The sequence below is a fragment of the Thermobia domestica genome, chromosome 13 (assembly GCF_964235325.1).
Source record: "Thermobia domestica chromosome 13, izTheDome1.hap1.1, whole genome shotgun sequence".
Taxonomy (NCBI): Eukaryota; Metazoa; Arthropoda; class Insecta; order Zygentoma; family Lepismatidae; genus Thermobia; species Thermobia domestica.
Genome location: NC_137466.1, coordinates 190,543,915 through 190,571,875, shown reverse-complemented (window position 1 = coordinate 190,571,875; position 27,961 = coordinate 190,543,915). Strand labels below are relative to the sequence as shown.

Here is a 27,961-nt window from a genome sequence, read left to right as displayed (position 1 = left end):
ATACAGCATTTAAAGTTGATGGTAATAGTATGAGATTTTAGTTGTAAATTACAGTTAAGTATAATGATATTGAATTATTTCAATATTTTTGGATGTAAAATACTCTCTGTGGATTACATTTTTATTTATTTGTTTTACAATTTTTTAAAATAATGGAAAAGCAAAAAAAAAGTCAAAATTTATTATTGATAGTAACCTAATACTAAGGGGGACACCGTAATCTAGTGATTAGAGCGTTGGACTCACGCGCACGTGGTCCCGGGTTCGATTTCCGGCCAGTGCTTCCCAATTTTCGGCGTCGTGAAGCAAACTGGGGAGTCACGTGAATGATACCGGTTAGTGATAGGGTGACGCAGCGCGCTAACCACGTGCTCGTCGCTAGGCTGGACATAATTCAGCCGGTCGCTGACAGATGGCGTTGGAGCGGCTCAGGCCCTCAAACGAGCTGTTACGCATTTTTTTTTTTTTTTAACTTTAATACTAAGAAGGTTTTTAGTCAATATATTGTTTGTCATTGTGTAATGTCACCGTCCATTTTATTCTCTCATAATTGACAAGCAGTCAATCTGCGTATTAATAAATGATTTTAACTATTTTATTTCACAGTAACTTCTAAATACAAGATTTAACTTTTTATATTAGTCTAATTTTTCCATTATTTTAAAAGTTGTAATAAGTCTTGGAAGATCTCTTATAATATGAATTTCTAGCAGACAGCTACTACAGTTAAAAAAAAAAAAAAAAAAAAAAAAAAAGCATACTCATATTTGAATTATAGTTATATGAACTGTGTCAAAAGAAAGTTACATAACTTCTTGCTTAACCTGTTTTAATGTCTATTGCAGTCATTCCATCTAAAAAGACGAGAAACGTGAATCTTCATCGGATACGAACACGAGAGCAGAGAGCCGAAGCCCGCCAGAAAAAATACCGGTATTTGTATCAAGTGCGAACTGCCCACGGTGACGTAATAAGCCAGGTGAATATGCCTATCTCTAATAAGTACATTAGAGATTAGGTGTGTGGCTGATGTACAAAAGCACCTCCCCCTGCTTTTCAGGCTTCAGGGCAAGGTATGAAAGTGACCCAGTGCTTTCTCCTACTCACAGTTACACCACTGCTTTCTTTACTTCTTCTTCAGTTTGCATGGAAATTCTCTTCTGTCGGCGTCTGTACCTTACTGCTGCCAGTTCTTTTCATGTTTTCGTGCCTTGCACTACCTTCAAGCCTCAATTCTTCTGAGGCTTGAGGATCACCAACCTAATTGTCTACGTCTGTACATGTTTGTCTGTGTGTATGACTGTATATATGTATATTAGATTTATACATATATGTGCGCGTGCTTTGCAGTGGTGTACTATATTTGCATGCTTTGTTGCTGTATTTTAATGTAAATAATGTGTTTATGTGTCAATTGAAGGGCTTGGGGATCGGAAAATGTGGTAAGAGACTTTTTCTGTCATTATTGAGATCTTCGTAATTTTTTTTTTTTTTTTTAATGCCCAGGAATACTGTTATATTCTTATCTGAATCAGAAATAGATGCTAGATAGAATGTTACGTAACTTTGATTTGTATGAGAATGTTAATTAATCATTTCCTCCTCGTTCCTTATTTTCACTTTTTTTAAAATTTTTTTTGAGAATATTCCAAGAACAAAGAAACATCTCACAGTTTCTTTAAATAATACTCATGTACTTACAACCAGTATTCAAAGTACGAAGTTACCTGTAAGTGTAACGGTACAAGGAATAACAAAATTCGGAACAAGGAGCATATACGAGATTCCAGGGACATTGATACATCCATTTCTGTATTTAAAACATATTTTTGAAAATAAGCATATACATTTTCACAATCCGAGTTTTGCTCAGCTCCGAATTGCAATGGAAAGAGACGTTTGAATCTTCTTGTATACGCACGCACACATACAATCATTAAAAACAGATAACAGAAACTGGGCTGGAGTTGAAACAAAATTATAGAAAATTTCACAGTTAAATTTCAGTAAATTAGCATATCTTGTTCGAAAGTATTCGTATGATGAGCTCATCATTATCATAGGTATTCGGCCATTATTGGCAAATCACTTCTGCAGCTGAGAAGCTTCCATGCTCCATGGTCTACAACTAATCTCCCCATCTTCAAGTGGAATATGGACTACCAGCCAGCTGAAAATATCGACTTTCCACACTTCAAATGCAAACATTGCATTCATCTTTAGGAATTGTGATGAAGAGAGCGAAGATATGTGGGCATAACTATGTGGAGCCGAAGCTATGAATGGGGACCTGTAATTGGCTGAGGGAAATGCTTCCTCATGATTGGCTGTTGATGGTTATGAGAAGTGCTTTTGTTGAACACTTGTTTCTTTGTTCCTGAGGGACAATCAGATAGGACTGAGTTCAAATCCATTTTCTCTATTGTGATTGTTGCTTTCATGTGAGATGGCTATAGTTTCCTTTATTATTCTGCTTTAAAAATTGCTGCATTTGACTACTATGATGGTATTTGTAAAATTGACTCTGTGTTCCAGCTCTAAGCTATGCTCTTCTAATTTTGACTTTTCGGGTTGTTGAAGTCTGATGTAGCTCTTGCGTTCTTTGCATCGTTGTTCTATGGTATGTCCAGTTTGCCTTATGTATGATCTACCACATTCATTGGATATACGATATACTTGAAGAGTGCGCAAATATATGTTTCCTTCACTGGTTTAAGTAACATCTGATATTGCCTTGAGGTTTGTGAATAACTCTTTGGCAAAAATTCTGCTGAGTTTGCTAGAAGTGTAGCCGATGAAAGGCACTACAGTAGTGGACAGATAATTCTCAGTTATTACTTTTTTGATTACTTTATGTTAGGAAGTAACGGCCCTTTTTATGGCCATGTTAACATTTGTAAGACAGTAGCCATTTTCTTGTAGCGTCGAACGAAGATGATTAAATTCCTCTTGTAAACGTTCCTGGTCAGTTACGGAAACTGGTGTGGACCAAAGTGTTTAACACTGTAAGACGTCTGTTTTAGGATTACAGCTGCTTGTATTGAGGTAAAATGTCAAAGTGTGTCGGCTTCCTATATACGCTGTGTCCTAATGTTCCTCCAGGTTTACGATGACCAAGAATACCAGGGAAAAAAGCATCCATTCTATTCTAATTCAATGGGGATTTTCATCTGAAAGTGGCAACTATTGAGATATTTCAGAAAATCCTGTAGTGTTTCAGGCTCATATGGTCAGATAGCAATAGTACTATCAACGTATCTAAAGAAACAGAAAGGCTTAAGAACCGCTGCGTCAATAGCTCCATGTTCAAAACATTCCATGTAGATGTTTGCAATGGCAGGAGAGAAAGGAGACCCCATGTCTACTCTATCCGTTTGCTCATAGTAACATCCATCATACAAAAAGCACATGGATGCCAGTGTGTGATGAAACAGGTCAGTTAGTTCTGGGCTGAAATGATTTCGTATCAGTTGACCCTTGACAGAAGCTCTCTTGTAAATAGAGGAACTACGTTGAAACTAACCAGGAGGTCGTTTGAATTCACTTTGAGGTTCTTCAGGATCTTAATAAAATCAGAGGAGTTTTTAGTGCGATGTTCATAGTTTCCAATTAACATATTTAAAGTTGACGTGAGGTACTTTGTGAAGCGATACGTTGAGTCCCCTATGGCACTGACAATAGACATCAGACGTAGGGCTCCTTATGCGGGCAGACTCTTGAGCAGATCCTGAAGAATAACCTGCACCTCCACACTCCTGGTGTATATCGTATATCTTGTGAATGTGGCAGATCATACATAGCGCAAACTTGACGTTTCATAGAACAACGATGAAATTGACACAACAGCTACATCAGACTTCAACAATCCGAAAAGTCAGGACTAGCAGAGCATATCTTAGAGTTGGAACACAGTCAATTTTACAAATTCCACCATAGCAAGCGAATGCAGCGATTTTTGGAACAAAATAATCAGGGAAGCCATAGCCATCTCTCACTAAAGCAACAATCTCAATACAGACAATCAGTAGCGTAGAGTGCTATGAGACATTGAGACACTGTTTACCCTTTCAAATTAAAAGAACATAGCTTGAGAATTTCCTTACTAATAAGGACAAATATACATTTCATGTTGAAGAAAAATATAGAAATACTAGGGCCAGCGATAGCTTGGTTAATAAGAATAGTAGTAGAGTCTTTCTAAATAATTGTACTTTTCAAAATTCGGGAAAAAAAGTTCTATCTCCGTCAAACAGGCTGCAGAGAGACAACAAGAAATATGTCTCAACGCGCCTGAAACAATACACTTGAGAAAGCGGCGCGCGCATGTGGCTGTAGGCTTGTCACTCGCTGAAACAACCTAGCAAAGAGACATCGGGCAAAATGTCTCAGTAGCAGTGATACCATATTCAGCGAAATGATACCATTTTAAATCCAGTATAGTTTTCATTCTTCCTTTTAGATATTCAGTGATATTTCAAGGAAAATTATTAAGAAATAGAAGGAAATAAAAACTTAAATTAATAACTACCTTAAGAAAGTTTTATGCATACAGAAACTCATATAAATCTTTCACGATCTAGGTTCAGCTTCAGTTTAATCGCAATACCAGAGTGTATCAACACTGGGAAAGACAAAAGCAAGGGCAGGAGATTTTGTAGTCTGCTATTTTATTGTTGGTTTTAAAATCGTTAGGTAAATTTTTATTTGGGTCTGTCTGAGTTAGTAATTTATTATGTGCAAATCAAATGATTGGAAATAGATTTACGGCACCAGTTGTTATTAAATGGCATGTGTAAGCTCTCATATAAAAATTTGTATTAACTTTAAAAATAACCAATTTATGAGTTTACTTTTTGAAACAGGAATCGTGCAAATCTAATCGGAAAATTATACATAAAACTAAATTATTAATTCAATTTAATGTATTTAGTGTATATACCGAGATTTGTCAGAATAAATTTATATCGATATACTGGTTTAATTTAATCGTTAAGGAATGTGTTTATCGAAATTAGTTTTCTGTATATTATATATAGTAGTGCAATCTCGCGAAAATTAGTTTCTAACGAAATTTTGTTAGGAGTTTCACATATATATATGAAAATGTAAAAATTGTTACATTGAAAATGTTCCTTTCGGAAATTATTATTAAAACAGAGCTCCTATAATTTTATTCACTCAGAGGTTTTCATCAGGAAGTAAAAACCTTAAACTCAGAATTTTATTAGGTTCTGGATACCGATGCGATATTTTGCACCATGTGTCTGCTCTTTCTAATAATAGATTAAAAATGAAATGAAATCTTTGAGATTTACGTCCCACGGTTATGTCGGCTGAGCTAAAGGAGACGGTGATAGTGAGAAATGAATGAAGAAAGTAGGAGGAAACGGCAGAACCCCAAGAAAACCCCACACACGGTGTTTGTCCATCACAAAATTCACTTGGCGCGAACTGGAATGGAACCAAAGACCCCATGCAACTCTGAGCCACCGCGGCCTCAAATAATAGATTATATAGTTGATAATTTTCATATATTTGGATATATGTGGAGTATAAACATGTGGATTTCCGGTTACAAGAGACGTCAAACTATCTCAATAGTGATATGAGGTTTTAAACTGCAAATAATTTGAAAATAAATAAAGAAAATGATCGGGTTAAATCGAAAAGTCTAAAGCTATTGGTATTATGGGATAATGTAAATGAGAACTTTTTGTAACAAGTATTTAAAGAGATGCATCGGTAGCTCAGTGGTAGAGCAGTCACATCTGACGCGTAGGGTCCCTGGTTAGATTCCAAATTCCACCAAGTTGGTTTTATACGGGACAAACACTGTGTGCGTAGATTTCCTCGAGATTCTCTCCCACTGTCGTCACTCCACCACTATCATCCAACTGATCACCATTTGCCTTAGTCTCGGAGCATAATCGTGGAGCACTGAACTTTCTCTCTTTCTGTATATATATATATATATATATATACTGTCTACCCATTGCGAAACTTAACGCTACGCTACTGCAGACAATGGGTTTGAACTCAGTCCTATCTGGTCGGTTCTTTTCAAGAATAAATAACAGGCATTCAACAAAGGCAATTATCGTAACAAACAACAGCCAATCAGGAGGGAAGGCTTTCTTCAGCCAATCACAAATTCCCATTCATAGATCCGCCTCTACATAGTCACCATATATATATATATATTGCCCACATGTCTCCAGACTCTTCATCAAATCTCTCAAGATGAATGCAATTTCTGCATTCGAAACGTTAGAAGCCTATATTTTCGGAAAAATATGAACTTCCTAAAATTCCTGAACATGCCAAAATTACTCTTTATATAATTTCGTGTTCTTTTCTTAGATTTAGGGATACAAACACGAGAACCGAGTAATTATGACTTTATCAAACAGGTATTCACTTGTACAGGTCAATTAATATCCCTTTTGGTGCAAGACACTCGTAGGTTTAGGTATTGTCAAAAAGCCAGACCTTGGATGGAGGTCTTGTGTTCCTAAGGATGTATGTAAGTTACATTTGCTGTGACATGTGAAGTAATTTAGACATTTATAGCGAAACTTGCATTATTTGGCACTTGCCATGTTTTTTCCCCCCAAGGCCTTCAATTATTGTATATATTTTAAAATCAAGCATCTGTTAAATTTTCTATTACTTATCTGTTTAAGTTTGGAATTTGTAATTCTAATATGAGAAGTATAGATAACGAAAAATCGCTCATTCCTGTAGCTTGATATACGGTACTGTTTTGGCAGATACTGCCTGCGGAATGTAATATAATAAATACGCTATATTATCATTATATCTTTATAAATTTCACATCTTTATGTACAAACATATTTTTTTGCACAGTTACCAACAGAAGTATGTACATATTCCACGCGTGTTACTCTTTTCTATAACTTTCAGGTAATTACGTTCTGAAAGCAAAGTTTATCGTTTCCACAGGGTTACACAGTTGTGGTACAATAACACACATATTTTTTCTTTCATAATTCCAGCGAAGAATTGTATAAAGTGGTCATGAGAACGGGACAGGTGGCGTTAAGTTACCGTGGCCAATCCAGCGAATTAATAATGATAGGAAAATTCGAAATGTGCAGGTGCTTAATCCTGTTACAGCCGTATTTTTTTCATGTTACTCTTCTGAAGCTATGATAATAGTCATGTGTTCACTCCAAGATCGCTATATAAGATATCGCGCTTGTGAGATCGTTTAAAAAGATAAAGATAAAACAAGTAATGTGATTGAACCACTATAGTATTTCACTGTTCTCAAGGGACTCAATCGAGTGCTCGAAAGATACTGACTTTTGAAGAAAGAATCAAATAACACTGGAATCAGTACATGATAACTGTAATCAAACTAAATAAAAATGTGGACATATATAATTAAGACCCGTCTATTTTATAAAAATAAGAGAGAGAAATTTTTACTGGGGATAAAGTTAAGGAATTATATCAGGAAAAGTGTTCAGTGTCTTCTGGACTGTATACAGCGACATAGCTTCATCTAACATCTGGTGGTTACTCCCTTACTTTCTTCGAAATATATATATATATATGTTTATAGTTTTCTTCAGTTCCATATTATTGGCGTCTTATTACGTATGCCATTTTGCTACATATGCCTATGACTTCCTCCGTGAATGAAGGCGAAACCTGATAAAAGGATTTTTGGTACAATTTGATAGAAAGAAGTCGCTTGATTTTATTTGACTACACTTTACAATAATAATGTTGATTACCATAGCTAACAAATGAGTACTTTCATATCGGGGGCGTTGCAAAGTATTTCTTCATATTCTCTACTCTATTGTCAGAGGCTAAAGAATATTATGGCTTTATGTCTGCCCTGTTGGAAACGATTTTGCTGGCTAACGCACATGATAATTCCGTTACAATTGTTCTGAAAACAAGCCATCTATCTAAATTGGACACATGATACAAATAACGGTGCTGGAAGTTGAGTAATTTCTCTCTACATACGTGTAAAGGAATATATATGTAATGTTAACGACTTTATTAGTTGATTTTAAATCAAATAACTACTTTGTGTAGAAATTCAAATCTTCTTTTGTTTCTTTTAAATTTACAAAAATCATGACGAAATTTTCTTCCTAATTGTATTACAAAGCAAATTGTTTATATTGTATACTTAATTCCAAACTTAAAGAAGATTACTTTCCTATCTCTCTTGGTTTTTTTCTGGGTATTCTTTTTACTCTACATTGTACATTAAGTGTAGTTTTTGTAAAGTATATATTGAAATGTATGTATAATTTCCTGAAAACTTATTTTTTATTACAATTATTTTATTATAGTTTTCGTTTATAAGAAAGGAACCATGAAACAGAAACTATTTTTATTTTATTTATTTATATTTCTGTCAATAATGTATGATACGAAGTTCCGTCATGGAGTTTAGTAGCAGTATTGATATAATAATTATTTTCTTGGTGATTTTAGTAAGTTTTCTTGAAAATTTGTGTAACACCAAGTGTTATTTCCAGCTTTTTTTTGACTTATAATAATGAAGAAAACAAATAAATAAATCTCTTCTTAAAGCTATTCAAGCGATTTTTTTCTATAACATACACTACTTGTATATAACATCTTTTTAAGTAAAAGTTATCTTTTACATCCTTTAGCACGTGTTCTATAAGATCGAAGTTCCTTTCTGTCAGTGTTGTCAATCTCTCCAAGATCAATGACGCATTCCCTAAACTCCCATGACGTGTATCCGCACTTAGTGACATACTCAAGGGGAATTGTGGGGTTTAATCCGCCTGGAGCACGTATATAAACACCTGAAAATATATGAGCTTGGGAGGCTGAACCCTCACCCTCTCTACTAACTTCCGTGTACGCCACTGTCCATACTAAAGCAGCATCTATATTTAAGGTTTTATTCTTCAGTAACCTCCTCGTTTCCTGCTTTAATGGTAGGTCTTTAAAGTTAAGAGGCCCCATCCCGGCGAAATTAAAATACCGCTAATTTTACAGTAATTATGTGATATCTTTAATAAAAGTATTATTCTTCTATTAGTTATATACTTTTTCTACTGAAAGTCTAATTTTTCGCCTCTCCTCCCTATAAAATTTTAATGACGTCCCCGTGTGGATGTATCTGTATTAAATAATAATAAAAAAAAAAAAAAAGATTACAAAATGGTTGTGGTTTGTCATCGTGGTTTTTGCAGCCACATGATAGTTTACCAGGCGAGATGTGCCTTTACAATATTGCTTAACATACATTAACGGTATCAGTGGATTTATAATTTTTGAGTTATGGGTTTCGCTTCTCATGAATAGGCCCATAAGCGTACATGGATATAAATATGTAATATATACTGTATATATATATATATATATATATATATATATATATATATGTAACATAAATAACCAGAAGCTAAGAAAAAGCACTACCACAGAATATAAACAAAAGAAAGCTATGTTGAAACCACTTTCGCTGGTGCTTCATTAGACAGAGAGGGCTAAGAAGTAGGGAGAAAAGAAATATAAAAAAGTAGAAATGATAGCCCTAAATATAGCCCACTGTTTCTCTGTTATTGCTCTTTTCTTCAATATTTCTTTCCTTCTTTCTTCTTTGCCTTTCTGTCTGATGAAGACTCAGTGAAAACAGTTACAACAAAGCCTACATTTTACTTACTTTAAATTCTGTTTTCTAAAAATTCCTGGTATTTCTAGATTTTTGGCTCTATCCTGGAGTTTTGTACAGGGAATAAAAGAAATAAAAGTATCAAGAAAATATTTCTTTTACGTCTTTTTTTTTTAAATCTTCGTGATCGAGGCTCCTGGGGAGATAAGAAAGCTTCAAAATAAAATAAATTCTCAGGAGTTAAAATATAAGTTAAGAGGCCCCATCCCGGCGAATTATGTGATATCTTCAAATAGATAAAACGTAATTAAAATGTGAAACAAGAGCGCCCTAGACAATATTATTTTGCGTGAAGTGCCGTTATCACAACTCACCTAGTGGCTTGCCGTTTTTAGCCATTTAGAAACGCGAAAATAAATGCCAATTTTCAAAATGGCTCGAAATCGAAAGCAGATAAATGAGTCGTGATAACGGTATCTCATATAAAATGATATTGTCTAGGGCGCCTTTGTTCCACATTTCGATTATCTTTTATCTGTTTGAAGATATCACATAATTACTGTAAAATTACCGGTATTTTAATTTCGCCGCAATGAGGCATCTTAAAGTAAGTGAAATCATTAAAATTATTATGCGCATGTAAGAAAGATTCAAATTAACAAAAAAGTGGTTACTTACCAATAAATTCTCCCGTGGGGAAATTAAACGCTCTCCATACGTTTCGGGACAACAAGCTGGTTCCATCTTCAGTGGTAAGGTACAAGGATAAAAAAGAATGAGAGAAAAAAAGTGTAGGAAAAGGAATACATACCACAGGATGAATAAATATAATGTAAAGATACTAAATTACCACAAGCAGAGCACAGTGCGAAAGAATGAGCTGAGTTGAAGGAAGCGCGATGTTTATGTTACATCACTATTGCCAGATCCAAAACATACATCAAAGGTAGGTAACCAGATTCTATCAATGTTGCCAAAATCCAAATTCCAATTCTTTCGCACTGTTCGCTGTTCGTAGTATTTTAGTATCCTTTACGTTATATTTATTCTTTCTGTGGTATGTATTCCTTTCTGTAAACCTTTTTTTTTTCATTCGTTTTTATTCCTGTTACCTTACCACTGAAGACGGAACTAGCTTGTTGTTCCGAAACATGTAGAGAGTGTTTAGTTTTCTCATGGGAGGATTTATGGTAAATAACCAAGTTTTTGTTAATTAAGTGAAACCATTGTTAAAATTCCTGAGTATGCTAGCATCAGTGATGAGGCCAAAAGGAAGGGAAGCAAGGGGGATCCCCTCTGGAGGCTAACCTAGCCCTTCCAGATATGTATTTTAATGTAGGTCAAAACAATACTTTTCAGTATATATATATATATATAATTATGCTTCCCTAAAATATCTCTGTCCTTCCACTTTTCTTGCCCCTCCCCCCCCCCCCGAAAAAAGTAAAGCTACATCATTACTCCGTAGCATATTTGTCTGTGGTTACAACATAGTTTTCTTTCACTTGTGCTTTGTGGTAGTATTTCCTAACCAATTTCCAGTTATATATATAAAACTATATTTATACCGTGTATACAAACAAGACAAAAAGGAGGAAAAAATTTAAAATCTAATTTACAAAAATATGAAACTTTACAAGTATATTGATAGAAATGCAGCGTCCTTGAAAGTTGAAAGTAATATAAGAGTCTATTTAGAAATCTCAAGGTATTCTCTGAAAGTCAATATAATACGTATGTGAGGATGAAGACAAATAAACCATATATATATATATATATATATATATATATATATATTTTAAATCGATTGTTACGTTATTTTCAACTTTCAAAGACGTTACGAGCTTTGGTTTTCAACATCCTTGCAAAGTCTCAAACTTCTGTAGATTAGATTTTATTTTTATGTTCGTTTTACTTTCACTTTTGAATTTTCAATTTAAAAAAAAAAAAAAAGAAAAACTTTTCCTAAATTTAGGTCTATAAAAGTCAAGGGAAATTTTTAATAGGTTAACTGTCGGGAATGTCATCTAAAATAATATTCTATATAAATATATCCCAAGTAACTTCATTTCTTATTTTATTAACAAGACTACAGTGTTTGTTCTGTGCAAATTAGTGTGTAGGTTTTATCTGTCTTCAGTTTTTTTTAGTGTAATATTTGTGAGCTATATATGTTTATTCTTTATTACAACAATAAGTCGTAATAATTACACTATTTTAAATGTACTTAGTGTGCTTTTTAGTGCATATCCCCATACATGTATATAAAGTACGTTCGTATGAGTGTTTATGTGTGATTGAAATTGTGTTTTTGTGTTGTAAAATATTATTCTTTTCTGTGAGTATAAATTTAAATTGGTGGTATCTGTATATATATTAAAGTTTCTTTTATATTAATATGCTGAAGAACATTTAATATATTCTCTTGCTTTAGATGCTTATGTCACTTTGTAGACAAATATATCTTGACCTTGAATTTTTGCTATGGTGGATGGAATTATCAAGACGATAAATTTATCAAATGCAGGATTGAAAAACGTGCATGGGAATAGGAGAATTTTCTTAATTCAAGTAAAGATGATTAACGTGTTCAAACAGTACTTTCGATGAACCTGTCAGTTCACATCAGTTGTCTATAAAGAGTTAAATAGATGGATAGTGTACACTTCTAATAATTAATTTATTTTACATATATATCTCCCTCCTCCCCCTCCCCTACGTTATTCCGTGAAAGTAAAACGATAAAAAACACCCAAGGCCCGACCTTCATATATGTTGAAAATTTGATCGAGATTGGTTCGGTGGTTCAAAAGTTATTAGGTTTTATTATTTTTTATTTATACGTCCCCTCCCCTCCCCCATCCCTAGGATCTACCGTTAATGTGAAATTACAAAAATGTTTCCAGATCCGAACCTCATGTATGTTGAAAATTTGATTGAGATCGGTCGAATGCATCAAGAGTTATTAACTTACAAAAATAGTTGCTTTCATCTTATATAAATTGATTTCTATATATATCCCACTCCTTCTCGTCCCCTACGTTGCTCCGTCAAATTTAAATCATAAAACGATTCCAGGCCGAACCTCATCTATGTTGAAAATTTGATCAAGATCGGTCGAGTGGTTCAGGAGTTATTAAGTTTTATTTATATTTTATACCCCCTCCCCCGGCCCCTCAGTTCTACCATCAAAGTGAATAGCCTAAAACCAGCCCAGCCTCGAACCTCATCCATGTTACAAATTTGATTGAGATCAGTCGTGCGGTTCAGGAGATTTAGAGTCACAGACATAGTGATTTTCAATTTTTTATAATAGATTATTTACTTTTGATCTTTTGGTGCCTAGTCTAATCAATTTATTGATCAAAATATTCTGGTCCAAAACTTGTGATTTTGTCCAGAATAGAAAATATTTAGTGACATTTACATTTTTGATCGATAAATGTGTGTCAGAGCTTATTTTCTACCGAGCACCATAATAGATAGATATTCTATGCTCTTATGCTAATGTTGAAATCTTGTTTGTATTATTATTGCGTATAGTTATAGTTTGAACATAAAAACTTATCTAAAAATTGCAGAGAGAGAACATGTAAACAGATTTGTTTTGTTATGACTAAAAATTGTTTATTTCGATACTTAGCATTTACCTGGTAATTCCTATCGTTTAATTTCTATTCAAACAAAAATATTAACATACTCAAATGAATTATTTGCGCCTTTAAAAGGTTCATTGACTCTTCAACATAGTACATATGCTATGTATAAATATTTACCCAATACACTGTAATATTAAATTGTGATGGTACACGATTTTTTCACGATATACTGAAAATATATTACATACATCTCTTTATATTTTTAATTCCTACATTAGCATTTGATCATGTAATAGTATTTTTCTATCTTGCCAATAGTGTACAGTACTTTGATATTCCTTCAGAAATATTAGGACTCAGAAAACAGTATCAAATGGAATAAATGTGTCGTTCTGGGTGCAAGAAAGCGATTTAGTTAAGTCCTGATTTTAGGAAGGCCATTGAGGATGGAAGTTAAATATTTTTCAATCGAATTAGTAAATATTTTTCAATCGAATTAAGTATATCTACCATTGTCGAGAGCAAGAAATCAACTAAGCTTGAATCGACTTGTTCAAAAGAATACACATTTAGGTGATTATAGATGATTTTACCTCGTATTCGTGAAATTACATTTTTTCAAACTGTTTCGTTGCTCGCTGACATCTTTATCAACGACTTCTATTCGCTGCTAAACAGTAATATTTGGGTAGGTTCCTGTTTTCTTGGGGAACCTTTCTAATTCAAACTCATAAAATCTCTGTTGAATATAAAGTTAATATAGACTTGCCTTTTTTAGGTTCCCGTCAATGAGCTTTTATATAAAGGGTTTGAACAATGTAATTCCAGTGCGATCTTATAACATTCAAAATGTAAAAGAAGCCTGTACTTGTACGGTTATTTTGAACATTATAAACATAAAAATATTTGCAAATAATACTGAATTTTGCGATGTTTAATAGATCATCATCAGAGTAGAACTAAGAGGAGAGAAAATATTGAAAAAATAGAAAATGACATAAAGTTGTCAGTTTTTCCAGGATGTTGCATCATTCAGTTTTCGTATAGATGCACAAGACTCAAGATAACCATGTCTTCAAATATTTTAAACATACTAACAAGGAAGGTTTTTCAAGTGTCACACTCCGATTTGCTTGAAACTCCTGGAGTGAATAAAGGAATCAAAAGTAGGACATACGTGTTTTTATATATCGATCAACGTAAGGGGATGAAAGGGGTAAACATCCCCCTAAAGAGCGAACATACGGCAATATGTCACATTTTCGCAAAGCCGTGATTAGCAACGCACAATGGGAATTTGCTTGAAATTCTTGGAGTGAATAAAGGAATTAAAAGTAGGACATACATGATTTTTTATATCGGCCAACGTGGGGAATGAAGAGGGTAAACACTCTCCTAAAGTGAGACCCTAGCATTTTAATATATAGATAATAGATACTGATCTTAAACTGAAATTAGTACAAATAATACCAACGACTGGAGAATGGGCATTAATTCAGACGATGTCGATAATGTATAAAAAAAAGTTTGATGCTTTCTTCAACTAGATGGTCATAAAGTACCTCTCAATAATATGAAACTGAGTCGGAAACGATTTATTGAGCTTTCATATAAATTATACACTCAGTATGCAGTCACCTTTTGTATTTTAAGTGCAGAACGTTGTACAGTTTCATTTTAATTGAGCTTAAAAGAATTATTGCTGCCATATTTGATTGCCACGGAGAATGGCCCAAAATTTAACCTTTTGTAGCGCAATAATTCCAGCGTACTTTCATTTCTTCTTACAAAAGCTCGATATGTTAGTCAGCCATTTTGAAACAAATTGAGAGAACATTTCGCAGAACTAAAAAGTCTTTCACAAGTTATTCTTTAATTGCACAAAAATCAACAGTTCCTAAAATGTCTTTTCTTCTTTCTAATAGTAAGGAATATTGATTAAAAAGAGAGTAATAAGAATCAACTTCTACCTTATTCATTGTTTTGCCTACAGCATTTATGATATTCCGGAGTTACAGATTGGTGGTGAGAGAAAAAAAGTTTCTTTTTTTAACAAGGAGACAATGCCCTTTTTGCAGACGCAGCAAAACCATTTCCGTCGTTTATATACAGAAAACAAGAAAGAAACAGTTGAGAATGCTCGAAGAGCATTGCCAGAATGAACTTAAAAGAATTAATTTTTTTTCGAAATTTATATGAAATTGTATATTAAATGTATTTGATTAAATTCAATAGATAATACATTTACATATTTGGAACCTGCGTATTACGGGATCTGTTGAATTAGCTATATTAAGCTGTCACTTTTTATCACCGTATGTATATTGAAAATGAAGATATAACCAGTGGCCACTGGTTACTATTTGTTAACAAAATGTTCATCATCCTCTTAAGTATTGATCAACATCAATATCATCTCTCTATGACGTACGGCTCCCGAAAGATGGCTCCTTAAATCTCACAAAATTGGAACTTTTTGGCCAATATCTGGGGAACGGTTGCCAGTTGGCCATTGGCTACCGGTTACTATCTTGTATTAAATGTCACCATCCTCTTAGGTATTGATCAACACTAAGATCATCTCTCTATGACTTATAGTTCCCTAGATATGACTTCTTAAATCTCCCGAAATCGGAACTTTTTTGGCCAATATCTTAAGAGCGGTAACTCATAGAGAGATGATATTGGCGTTGATCAATACCTAAGAGGATGGTGGATATTTTGGTACCAAATAGTGACTAGTGTCCACTGACTAACTGGCCAATGGCCAAATTACACAATTATCCAGACAGAATTTTAAGATGTTCATGAGCAAGGAATCAAATCTCTTCTTAGATCTTCGTTGTTTAAGAGTACAAAGGGCTAGTACCTACTTGCGTTGCTCTTGTCGATTTACGTAATAAAGTATGAAATACGATATACGGTATTTTAACTGAAAAAAATAGTATCCTATTAATTATACAACCTTTCGTCAAACAAACTGTTGGAAAGAATCAAGAAAACTAGCATTGATATACAAATATTTAGATCATGTCTTGCTCCCCCCATTTTTAACGTCCAATCGCCGCCACTGTATGTATGTAATAGAGACTAGTAATTGCAATATAACTATCAAAGCACATTATCTCACTAAATATCAATCACTGACTCTTAGAATTAAGTTTACACTATATAAGTATTTGCTGCTTTTTAGTTCATTTTATGTGAGCTGGATTAAATCCAGCGGAAATATATTTTTTGTGTGGAACCTAATATGAAATAATGCTGTTTTTCTTTGTATGTCAAATTTTGGCCTTATATGTAATATACCCTATTACAATGTATTATTCTGAAAATTCATTATAATATATAAGACATGTCCAAAAGTATCGGTATCATCAGTATCGGCCTCTTCAATATCGGTATCGGCTATTGGTGAAAAAGTGGTATCGGTACATCCCTATTTACTATTACTGTATATACTGGAAATTCTCGTTTACCATATACTCCATTATACAATTGTCAATGTAATTGTAAATATGTATTATTGTTCTGTACTTCTAGCTAGATATATAATCAAATCAATCTATAATTTCTTATTTCTATAATGGGGAGATGCTCACAGCATTAGCAACTAGATTAGTTCTAAATAGGGTTGTAATTTTACTTTAAAAAACAAATACATCTTTTGATATTCAGATGTGTGTAATGGTGTGTATTAGGGTAAGTATGAATATTGTGGAAATAAGGTGAATCCATAAGTAGCAAAAAATTCCTCAACTACGAATAAAGGGTAAGAAAAACAAATATAACTGATAGGGATCTCACAAGTGTAGGTAATTCCAGGATTTTCAAACGAAGATACACAGAACTTCGGATTCGAGTAGATTAGCTACATATTTGAAACTTCAAGATTGTCTGGAATGTTTTCACATTACATGCCAATTGAACACAGCATCAGGTAGTTCTAAGTGTGTCACTTTCAACAGTTATTCTGCTAAGTATCAACTTTAAGTCAATAGTCAAACTATTTGATGACCTTACTTAGAATAGGACTTCACCATTGGTACTCCAAATGGAACCGCGTACGTACAATCTTTTTTAATAGATAGGTCTTGTCCGAATATGTCCACAATAAAATGGCTTCGTAATTGTGCTTAATGTGTTGATAAATAAATAAACATTGTCAGTGTAAGCTGGTTGAAGAGCTCTCCCATAAATAAACCAAAAGTTGCTATTCTCTTCCTTGTTACGGGTACTTTGAAAAGATCATAAATAGTCGAAATTTCGCTGACTCTACTGTCTGCATTGGTAAAACATACTTAAGAAAAACGAGTATAGTAGAGGTAGATTGGACCCAATTTAAATACACAGGTAATAACTAGGTATAGTCTTGTTTAAGAAATTTTGGCCATCCATCTTGCTTGGGAAGGCCATACTCTGGCAACCGTACGTTGGAAATTCTAATACTTTAGCTCTAAGTAAAAATCACAGTTGATCAAAGAAAACCCACATTTGTATGATTTATTTTCAAGTGTAGGTAAAAGTGCGGGTATTTTCAAAGAGAGATGGATGGCCAGTCTTATTTTTTTAACACGTTAACCGCCACAGCGAAATCCGGCAAAGTGCTCTCTCGGACCCTTTCTTAATTTTAATGTTTTCTTCTCCAATTCAATCTAAACATTAGTCCAATACCTTGTTTTCGGAAGCTTTCCAGGAGCCGGAAACCAATAATACCAAGCAACTTTCTGAGGACACAGAAATGCATTTCACCATATAAACCTATGTGCTTGTGTAGTACCAGTGATTCACAGGGCTTCAAACCAAACAAAAGCTGTGAATCACATTCGATGCACAAGGCTCTGCAAAGTAGGACCGCTGTGAATCATCGGTGATGCACATGGCAGTCAACGTTAAATAATAGTAATAGTAAGACTGTACATTAACATATTATTACTTTTAAACACAAATATCTTGAGAATTCCCTTATGAGTTTTCAGAGTATAAATAATCTTAAGTCATTGTGCCTCTTCTTTTGGGGTTAGTGACGACGGTGTAGGTGTGAATAATATTATTCCAATTTCTATCTAGAGTGCCTGTGCTGACATTTAATTTTAATTTGTTTCACTGAAACAAGAGAGGATCTCGAATGGTTATCTTTCTGTGAAGGATAAACATTTTTTTGATCACTTCCATTTTATCAATGCTGTGTATTGTGTCATTTAGATGTTTTGAAATACCTGATGTTGGAGTATTTCTGTACTTGGCGTCACGGATCTGTTCTTTCAGTCTGATGTGCAGAAATACTTAACAATATATATATATATATATATATATATATATAGATAGATAGATAGATAGATAGATAGATAGGTAGATACACAGATAGATAGATAAAGATATATTAAATGAATCCGCAGGATTCCGTATGTCTCTGTCAAGTAACATGTAAGTACCAAGACTCTGACATCAAAAAAGAACACTTACATATGAGGCTGAAAGAACATATTCGTGATGTCAAATGCAGCGATGCTTTAATATCAGGTCTTTCAAAACACAGCACTGATAAAATGGAAATGAATAATTTTAATTGTTCATAGAAAGATAGACATATAAGACCTATTTCATTCTAATGAAAGGTTCAAAATTAAACTTTGTAGTAGAAACTTTGGATGAAATAGAAGTTGGAATAACATATTTAGTAGCTTATATATATATACTGTGAAAACACCTAATGGAAGATTTTACATGGGTGTATTTACAAGTATAATGTGTTGGTATACCTATGCATTTAACATGCATGCATCCTATTCCTACTACTCCTACTTTACTTTTTTTCCTTATTTGTCTTGACAATGCTAACAGCATAGTCAGCGAAAATTCGACTGTTTGTGATCTTTTCAATGAATTCATAACAAGCCAAAGAAGAGCAGGGTGAACAACTTTTGAATTTATTTATTTATTTATTTTGAAAAATTCATCTCTTTAGAATACAAAGCAAGGAAAGGAGTTTTAGCAAACTAAAGATCATTAAAAAAAAAAAAAAAAAAATACCACATAGACTTAACAGGACAACAACGACTCACCTACCTTAGAATCATATCCGTAGAGCGTAAGTTAGCTTCAAAGGTATCTTTTGAGGACATTGTAAAAACCTTGCACCCAAAAGAGCCTGCAAAGTTAAAGTTTCCAGCTATTTGTTTTCATTTAACTTACATTGAATTAAGAGATTTGCAAAATGTCCGAGTATAATACTCGAGACAAGAATTTAACATACTTAAATATCCTCTTCTAAAGCAACAGACTGTTAATTTCATTCTACACATATGCACATCCCGATATTATTCCAAAAAACATTATCATTTTCAGTTGTTATGATAAGACTATAAGATTATATTGCAATCAAATACTAATTAGTTTGATGCTTTATCTTGTACTAAAAATTAAATTATGTACTGCAATTTTGAAATCAAGCTTTACCATTTGAAGAAAACTGGAATAGGAGAGTTACTGCGTGATGCCAATATCAAGCGTAGTCTGGGAGCGTTTTGGTTTGGTTGGTTAGGGGGCTGGGACGCTAAGGCGAGCTCTTGCCCCGGGCGACATCTAGCCTAGTTGCGCCGCTGGTTGCTCTTTGGTTATACAGTTATATTATGCACATTTACACAAAAGTTTACCTACATTCTATAAGATATACAGTGTACACAAGATAACAAAGTTTTATATATATATATATATTCTATACAATTGTAAAAGTTAAAACGTATAGTCTGTTCAGAGAAACAATACAAATGACACGCAGAATTCCTTAATGAACGAAGTCGTGCCTAAATTGTAGAGAAAGTTAGTACGGTCATGTTAGGGTTACAGAGAAAGAATACAACAAAAAATCATCAGCAAAAGATCATACTTCAAATATGTTCTTTTCTCAATAAATCGTACACTAAGTAATTAATTTCCATTGATTATGGCGACATAGAACAAACGCATAGCATCCATTAAATAATTTGTTATTATTATTATTATTATTATTATTATTATTATTATTATTATTATTATTATTATTATTATTATTATTATTATTAGAGTTTATCTACCAAACAACTATTTATTGATTAATAAAAATGATTAATCAATTATATTTAGTTAGGTATGGTAGATGACTTCAGATTATATTATTTACTGACCGACGGTATTCCACGCTGTCGTATCTGTGCATTAGAGGTAGGTTCTAATCTTTTCTTTGTAGAAGTTAAGTAAAAGAACCTGTTTTACCTTGAAATGCTTAATTACAATTTTATTTACACAAAGAGAATTCTAACATATACAAGATGATATTAATGATGCTATTTGCATATCTGAGTTACTTGTCACAAAAACTAATTGCGCTAGGAAACTAAAACTAGAAATCTCAGACTGTCTTCCTTAGCTAACTTTTACAAGTGGTAGCAATTGAAACTCACATGAGTATATGGAAACATCTCACCTAAAATCCAAGGTTAATCTCTTTGTACATGGCTAAAAAACGACGTCTCTGTTGCCTCCGTTTTCACTCTCCCCCTCTTTCAGCCTGAATTCCCATTATGTTACCAAATTTTACCAGTCTTTAATTTCAAATTAAGTGCTTTATGATTTTTTTTTTCAATTAAAAAGTCTCATTGGTTTCTATCACCGTTGTCCCTTAGGACAAGTTACTATAACAAAGGAAAAAATATTAATGGTTCCTCTTGATTACTTTTCAAGACTTTTTCTTATAATTCACTTAAGCACTATGACTTTTTTACAAATTATCATATCCATTTATGCCTTTTTTTTTTTTTTTTTTGCATAAAATGTGTTTTCAACACATTATATTATCATGCGGTATTAAAACAAATCTGGAAGTTGTGATATTTGTTTACCTCCATCATTCCATCCGGAAAATTAGTGTGATCTGTACACAAGGGAATGTTTTCGGGCTGCTAAAATTTAGATTACTGGTGCCATGCTATAACTTTGAGTTTCGCCGTATCTCAAGTAGATGCAGACATGTCAGAAGGTTTGATTCTTGTAGATACAATAGTTCAAACGCTGTCGAAGATGAGGTCTGGTGAATATGACTCTCAACGAACAATATTCGAACAAATCTATCAAGAATGTTTGGAGGTGTGCAAAGAAAATGGTCTCGAATTCAGAGCCGGAAACAAACAGAATATAGGGGTTCCTCGTAGAAACGAACTAGACATCTGCCATCGAAATATCACAGATTCATTTTGGATGAATCTCTTCCTTCATTGGCTACAGAAAACGAATTTTCTAAAGATAATATATCTACCAAGAGACATTTTTCTGCCTACTATTGATAGGCAATCACTGATATGGAAAACCGCTTTGTATCATGTAGCAAATTATCATATCCAAATTATCATTATATCATATCATAGCAAATCACCACTCTACATCCAAAAAGTGAAAACTTTTTTAAATTACAACATTGTCGAGCCTATGGCCCAGCATTATGGAGTGATCTGCAAACATTAAAGTGAGAACTCAAAATCCTCCCAAACACAATTAAGTTGTATGAAGGCGAGAAGAAAACCAAAGCCGATTCCTTAACGAATTTCGTTGATCTTCTTTGTGTATACAAAAACGCATTCCTAGAAACCTACAAGCTAGGTATCATCTCTGTGATTATATCAGTTTCTAGTGCTACATGTGAAAGATCATTCTCTTCTTTGAAAAGATTAAAGACTCGTATACGCGATTCAATGACTCATGATAGGTTGAAAAACTTAGTGTTACTTTATATTGAGAAGAAAATTGCTAAATCGTTAGATCTTTAACAAGTTGTGGATAAGTTTTCTGCTGCCCACACGAATAGAAAGATCCTCTTTAAGTAGAGGCATGAACCTATAAGTTATTTTCTTTACCTGTAAAAGTGTGTTTGCTTCCACTTAAATCAACCAGCTACGCATATTTTAAACGCCGTGATTAAATAACTATTTACTTATATTAAAAATCAATTGCATTAATGAATCCTAGTTGTTTGAGGTACTATATTCTTACATTTTCACTGTTTTCAAAAAAGTAAAATCATGAACAACAAAGATGGAAACATTCACCTTGAATACACACACACATACACACACACACACACATATATATATATATATATATTAAAATTTTGCATTCATTGGAGATGGCCTCCTCAAAATTTTCTTGTCCCCCCCTGAAAAGTATCGCCCCCCCCTGATAAAAAACTAGCTACGCTACTGTCGGGTCAAGACTTCACTTAGGAACTAGTACTGCGCTATCCAAAAATACATGTTTCAGAATCCTAACGTACTCACGCAACAATTTTTATAGAGGGAGTTTGGCTACGGATATATAATTTGAAGTACTCATCAACTACCTTTATAAAAATTGTTGCGGAAGTACCACAGGATTCTGAAACATGGATATTTGTATAGGGCACATACTAGTTCCTAAGTGAGGTTTTGACCCGACTACGGTAAGTTCCATAGTTTTGGAGCGATGGATCTTTAAAGTTCATTTTTCATATTTTCGGCAGCCTATAACTCCGAAAGGAAACATTTGTGCACCCAAGTTGGTCTATACTTTTTGTCTTATCTTCGTGTCATTATGATGAAAATAAATGTTAGAAAAACAAAAGCCATGGTGATTGGAACGAAGGGGTCTGTGTCAAATATAAAAGTAGGAGGGGAGAAAATAGAACAAGTGAATAGTTTTCGATACCTGGGTAGTATTCTTAGTAATGACATGAAGTGCGAACGTGAAATAAAAGCAAGGATAGGAATGGCGAAAGAAGCCTTTAGGAGGAAGAAAAGTCTGTTTTGTGGGACCTTGAATAAAGAGTTGAGAAAAAGACTCATAAAATGCTTCGTGTGGAGTGTTGTACTGTATGGGGCGGAAACGTGGACATTACGTAAAGGTGACGAAAATCGACTGGAAGCGTTCGAAATGTGGGTGTGGAGAAGAATGGAAAGAATTAGTTGGGTAGAGCGGAAAACGAATGAGAGAGTGTTAGAAATGGTGGGTGAGAAAAGAACACTTTTAGATATTATTAGGAAAAAGAGGAGAAACTGGTTGGGACATTGCCTAAGAAGAGATTGTATCATGAAGGACGTCCTAGAGGGTATGGTGGCGGGAAAGAGAGGGAGGGGCCGAAAGAGACTACAATTAATGGATGATATTAAAACAGAAAGATCATACGCGAAGACGAAAAGGTTAGCGGAGGACCGTGGAGCATGGAAGCTTCTCACCTGCGGCAAGTGACCTGCCAATAAAGGCAGAATACCTATGATGATGATGATGATGATATCTTCGTGTCAGGAATCACCTCTCAAACGTTGTTGGTGTTGTTTTGAAACACCGTGTGTATGAGGTGATCTCTGTTCAGGATAACAGGATTGATCCCCCTATTCTTTTAACAAGACATTATAGAAAAATGTATATTTACTTTATTAAAATATGAACTAAAAAATCAGTGGTGTTCTAAAGCGATATGAACTTGGATGCTTGAACCTCCATCCCTTGGTCATTGGAGGTGAGTATTGTAAATTTTATTAACTGCAATACTTCTATTTTGGTTTGTTTTTATGAAAAAAGTATTTGTAGATGTTTAACGCTGTAGCAACCTAAGATTGTTCTCTTAACTTTTTTTTTCAGAGTTATATTCAGGCACTGCAGCGTAAAGTGTGTCCACCAGGTGAAACTTCCACGCTACAATCTGACTCTACCCATTTAACAATATTGCCAGCAGATCAAACACAACTTGCCGCTCTGACCGAGTCAGAGGACGAGAGTCGTGAGACTTCTGGGGATATCATTCAGTTAGATCGTCGCAATGAAAGCAGCCGGGAGTCCGTCAATTTTAATATCCGACCATTCCGATAGTGACAATAAAAAACAGACAATGTTGCTGTTATATTTAAATAAATTAATAAATAAATAATAAACAGTAAGTTAATGTTGTTGTAAAAAAAAAAAAAAAAACTTGAAATGTGTATCATGTAATAACATGAACGTTGAAAAAAATTATTTAAAGAATCTTTAAAAATTAAAATATACAGTAATAAGTAAATAAATTAATAAATAATAATAATAATAATAATGAAAAATCAGGTTATTTAATCCAAACGGTAGCTTATGTTGTATTGCAAAATGCAAAAAAACAAAGAATATAACAATACTCTGTGGTAGTTTTGTTTCTCAACCATTACAAAATTTGTTTTCATTTGCTGATGGATGCCAAATGAGCCAAGAAAAACTGTGTGCGCTTTTTAAAACTTTTTTTTTAAATTAAAAAACAGAAAAATAATGTTTTACATTCACAGCGTTTTTTGTCGTAACATACATAAACTGCTGTTGTGCTGTGTATATGAGAAAGTGCTCAAAGTGTGTGTGGATGACTTTTTTTTTTTTTTGTCTTACAAGAAAAAAGAGGAAAAAATATGCATAGTGTGTGCGAATATGTAATAATAATAATAATAATAATCCTCATTATTATTTTTTTGTGTCCTGTAGCAGCTGTTGAAAATAGTGTCCAGTGTGTGTTTATTTTTTATTGGTATCCTTCTTTTTTTTTTTCAATTTTCGACATCATAGGAGATTGGATAGAGAATTGTCAACATTGTGTAATTTGAGACGAATGATTTCCAAAACAAAACAAACAAAAAAAAAAAAAAAAAAGAATAAATACAAGAAAGTTAATATGATCAAGTGCCTTTGGGAGATAATGGAAGAAAAAAAAACTGATGAAGAAGTTTAAAAAAAAAGATTTGATTGTGGAAAGTATTGCATGCTTGCTTGAATGTGATTTAAAAACAAAGAAAAAAAAAATATTACAGTATGTGTCGGAATAGTCGTCGTTTTTGTCTTGTTTCCAACAATTGGAAATCAAGCGAAAGCCAATGCATGTGATTTATAAAGATGTTAGTTAACTTACTTTCCGAAACATGGAAGTAAATAAAAAAAAGAAAAAAGTTAAAGGAAAAGTCTAGTGGGCCCAAGGAACTTTTAAAAAAATATATAATATATATATATATGAAGTTATGTTGTTCTGCGCGCAAAGGAAAAAAAAAAAACAGAAAACAAGATGGACATCTGCACAAAGAGATATACATACTATATCATTTTTGTTTAAATAACATAACATCAGTCTTTCATTTGTTGCCTGCCCTTATTATTATTATATTATTATAACAATATGTTATTATATATATTTGTGTTATTGTATATATATTTTTAAGTTCAAACAACCAAAGGTAATTGCATTTACTATGTTCCCTTTTTTATATTAATAAATACGTGATGCTGTTTCGTATATGGAATTTTACACGCATACAAGAACATATCAATTTCCTTTTTGGTTTTTCTCTCTTTTTAATATACTGTATATGCTGACTTAGTTATTATATTCAGTTGGTTCCTATTAAGTATGTTACATATAGAAGCTGATCTGTTCTTTTATTGTACAGTTCCCAGCAAATAAGCATATCTACCTCGTACAGGAAATTTTGCGAAAAACTTCGGAATGAATGACGCAATTTAAGTACAGCTCACTTTAAGGAATGTAGGGAGAATGTAACTCTTTGTGAATTACTAAACACTGTGCTTTAATTGGTCCATTTAATCCGAAGTTATTGACTGTGTATGGGATTGTTAAACCAAAACTACGTTTAAGGCAATAAATAGAGATAATTAGCTTTCAAGCTTCGAACGGCTCGTCGATAAACAAATGTAGAGAGGAAAGTAGGGGGGGAGATGTAAGTATTAGAGGCAGAGGCAGCGGCAGCTTATACAGTTGCTTTTAGTTTCCGCCATCAATATTTTGTTTATTTTCTAAACTGTGTTTTTGGATGTTATCTTCATTTTTCTAAATATAATTTATAATTGTTGTACTTTCTTTTATGTCTCTTGTTACATTCATTCTCAGATAAAGAAAATTGAAGGGAAGAAATAAATCTCCTGTTTTTAAGTCGGCCGCAAGATTTGCACACAAGAAACAAACCCTAATACCATATAATTGTCAGTTGTTTTTTTTATTCACGTCTTGGCTGCAAGACCGTCCTGTAGGTGGAGCAAGTGAGACAGTTGTCGCAAGTTCCATACCATAGAAGGGAACAATTACGTCCTTTAGGAACAGCAATAAATTTAGTATTTCTAGTTCACTCTTGGGATGCAAAATATTTAGAGATCATGAATCATCATTTTGCAAAACATTTTTACAACTGTATACTATTAATGTCGCAAAGTGCTACTGAAGTCCGTATCGTCCATTGACATAGAATGAACGTTCTGAACTGCATTGGATGTCCATATTTGGTCCAATAGGAGATATCTTACACGGATATCCACTTGATGTCCGAATTAAGTCCAATAGGGGATATCCATATAACATACGTACGTTGATGTCTATTGCACGTCCACATTTGGTCCAGCTATGGGAGTTAAGATCATCATTTGTTCAGGATATAATGATTGAGAAAGAGAAAATCCGAATCATTGAATGTTGATTATACGGATGCAGAATGACTGCAGCTAAGAAAATAATAGTGCGAAGTAAGTAGATAAGAAGTAAGCGTTATAAAGATACATAAAAACTTACTTAAACGAAGTACGATATACAAATCAAATATAGCTATATATATAATATTTTTTAAGCGCCATTAAAGTCTGAAAAGTTATTTAAATTTAATTTGTGTGTGATCTGCTTAGATTAAGTGTCTGGCGTCGTTAATGCAAGGTCTTGGGAACTATCAAGAAGCCGAATATATATAAAAGTATGACTGTAAACGTTCTCTACGTCTCATTCTAAACAAATGCACTGTGGAAACTTTGGATCCAGTCATAAACGTTTATAAAATGTTTAACAAGTACGTGACATGAATATTTTACGAATACATTTTAGATTTTTTTTAAAGCTATACATGGACATTCAATGACGTCTCTTGGATGTAAAATGTACGTCCATAGGATATGCATGCCTTCCTAGCGGACTTCCAACTAACATTATTAATCTTCTGTTTTTAACTACATTTTTCGAATGTTAAGTCCCATTTTCTACCCTTCGACAACGAGCTGTTCGAAGCTTGAAAGCTAATTAATTCTTTTAGTGCCTTCGAAGGCTTCTCGTCCCACCAACCACGTAAGTATTCTTTATTTTGATTTTCAACTGTTCTCTCTGATACTACCTTGCTCTTACTATGGTGTTCATATGAGGTGGGTATGTATATTTGCTGCCAACTGCAATTTTTGTTAATTGAATTTTCCTTTTTTTTTTTTTCAAATCAACACAAGAAAAAAAAAATAGCTCTAGAAATGTAATTAATATCTCTTTTATAATTTTCTTCACTTCCTTCAATAAGAGACACATTAATTTGAAATACTATACTATGTTTTCGTGTTAAAAGACATAAACGGATTTACCTTTTACTATGTATGTACAGTATAAGGGACATTATATAAATATTATAATGTAACAGATAGCGAACATCAGACCAATACACTTTCTCTTCCTTCTCCTACTTTCCAGAACCTAAGCAAATCTCTTAATAAGATTTTATTCCCTTGTACTTAGGGTTGCCAACTGGCCGGAAATATCGCTGTTATTTTGATCAAAGCCTGTGACAGGTACAAACTTCTTACCAGCCCCTTTATGACCGATTTTTTCAAATTTGTACCTAGTTCGAATCAATTTCATGCAGTTGGAAGGATAGATTTAAGAAGTAACTTTCATTCT

At 33.4% G+C, this 27,961-nt stretch overlaps 1 protein-coding gene across 3 annotated transcripts in view; it reads left to right on the top strand.

Annotated features, from left to right (window-relative positions):
* LOC145668879 (transmembrane protein 198) overlaps nucleotides 1–27,509 on the top strand; it is a 335,961-nt gene extending 308,452 nt beyond the window's left edge. For 2 of the 3 annotated variants that reach the window (XM_081737137.1, XM_081737138.1), the window contains exons 9-10: nucleotides 846–979; nucleotides 23,887–27,509. In XM_081737137.1, coding sequence (XP_081593263.1) covers nucleotides 846–979; nucleotides 23,887–24,114 — 362 coding nt within the window. In that variant the 3' untranslated portion in view covers nucleotides 24,115–27,509. Of the gene's footprint in view, nucleotides 1–845; nucleotides 1,074–23,886 lie in introns of all 3 variants that reach the window. The other variant, XR_014128114.1, reaches the window with a different exon arrangement.
* The last annotated feature ends 452 nt before the right edge of the window (nucleotides 27,510–27,961 follow it).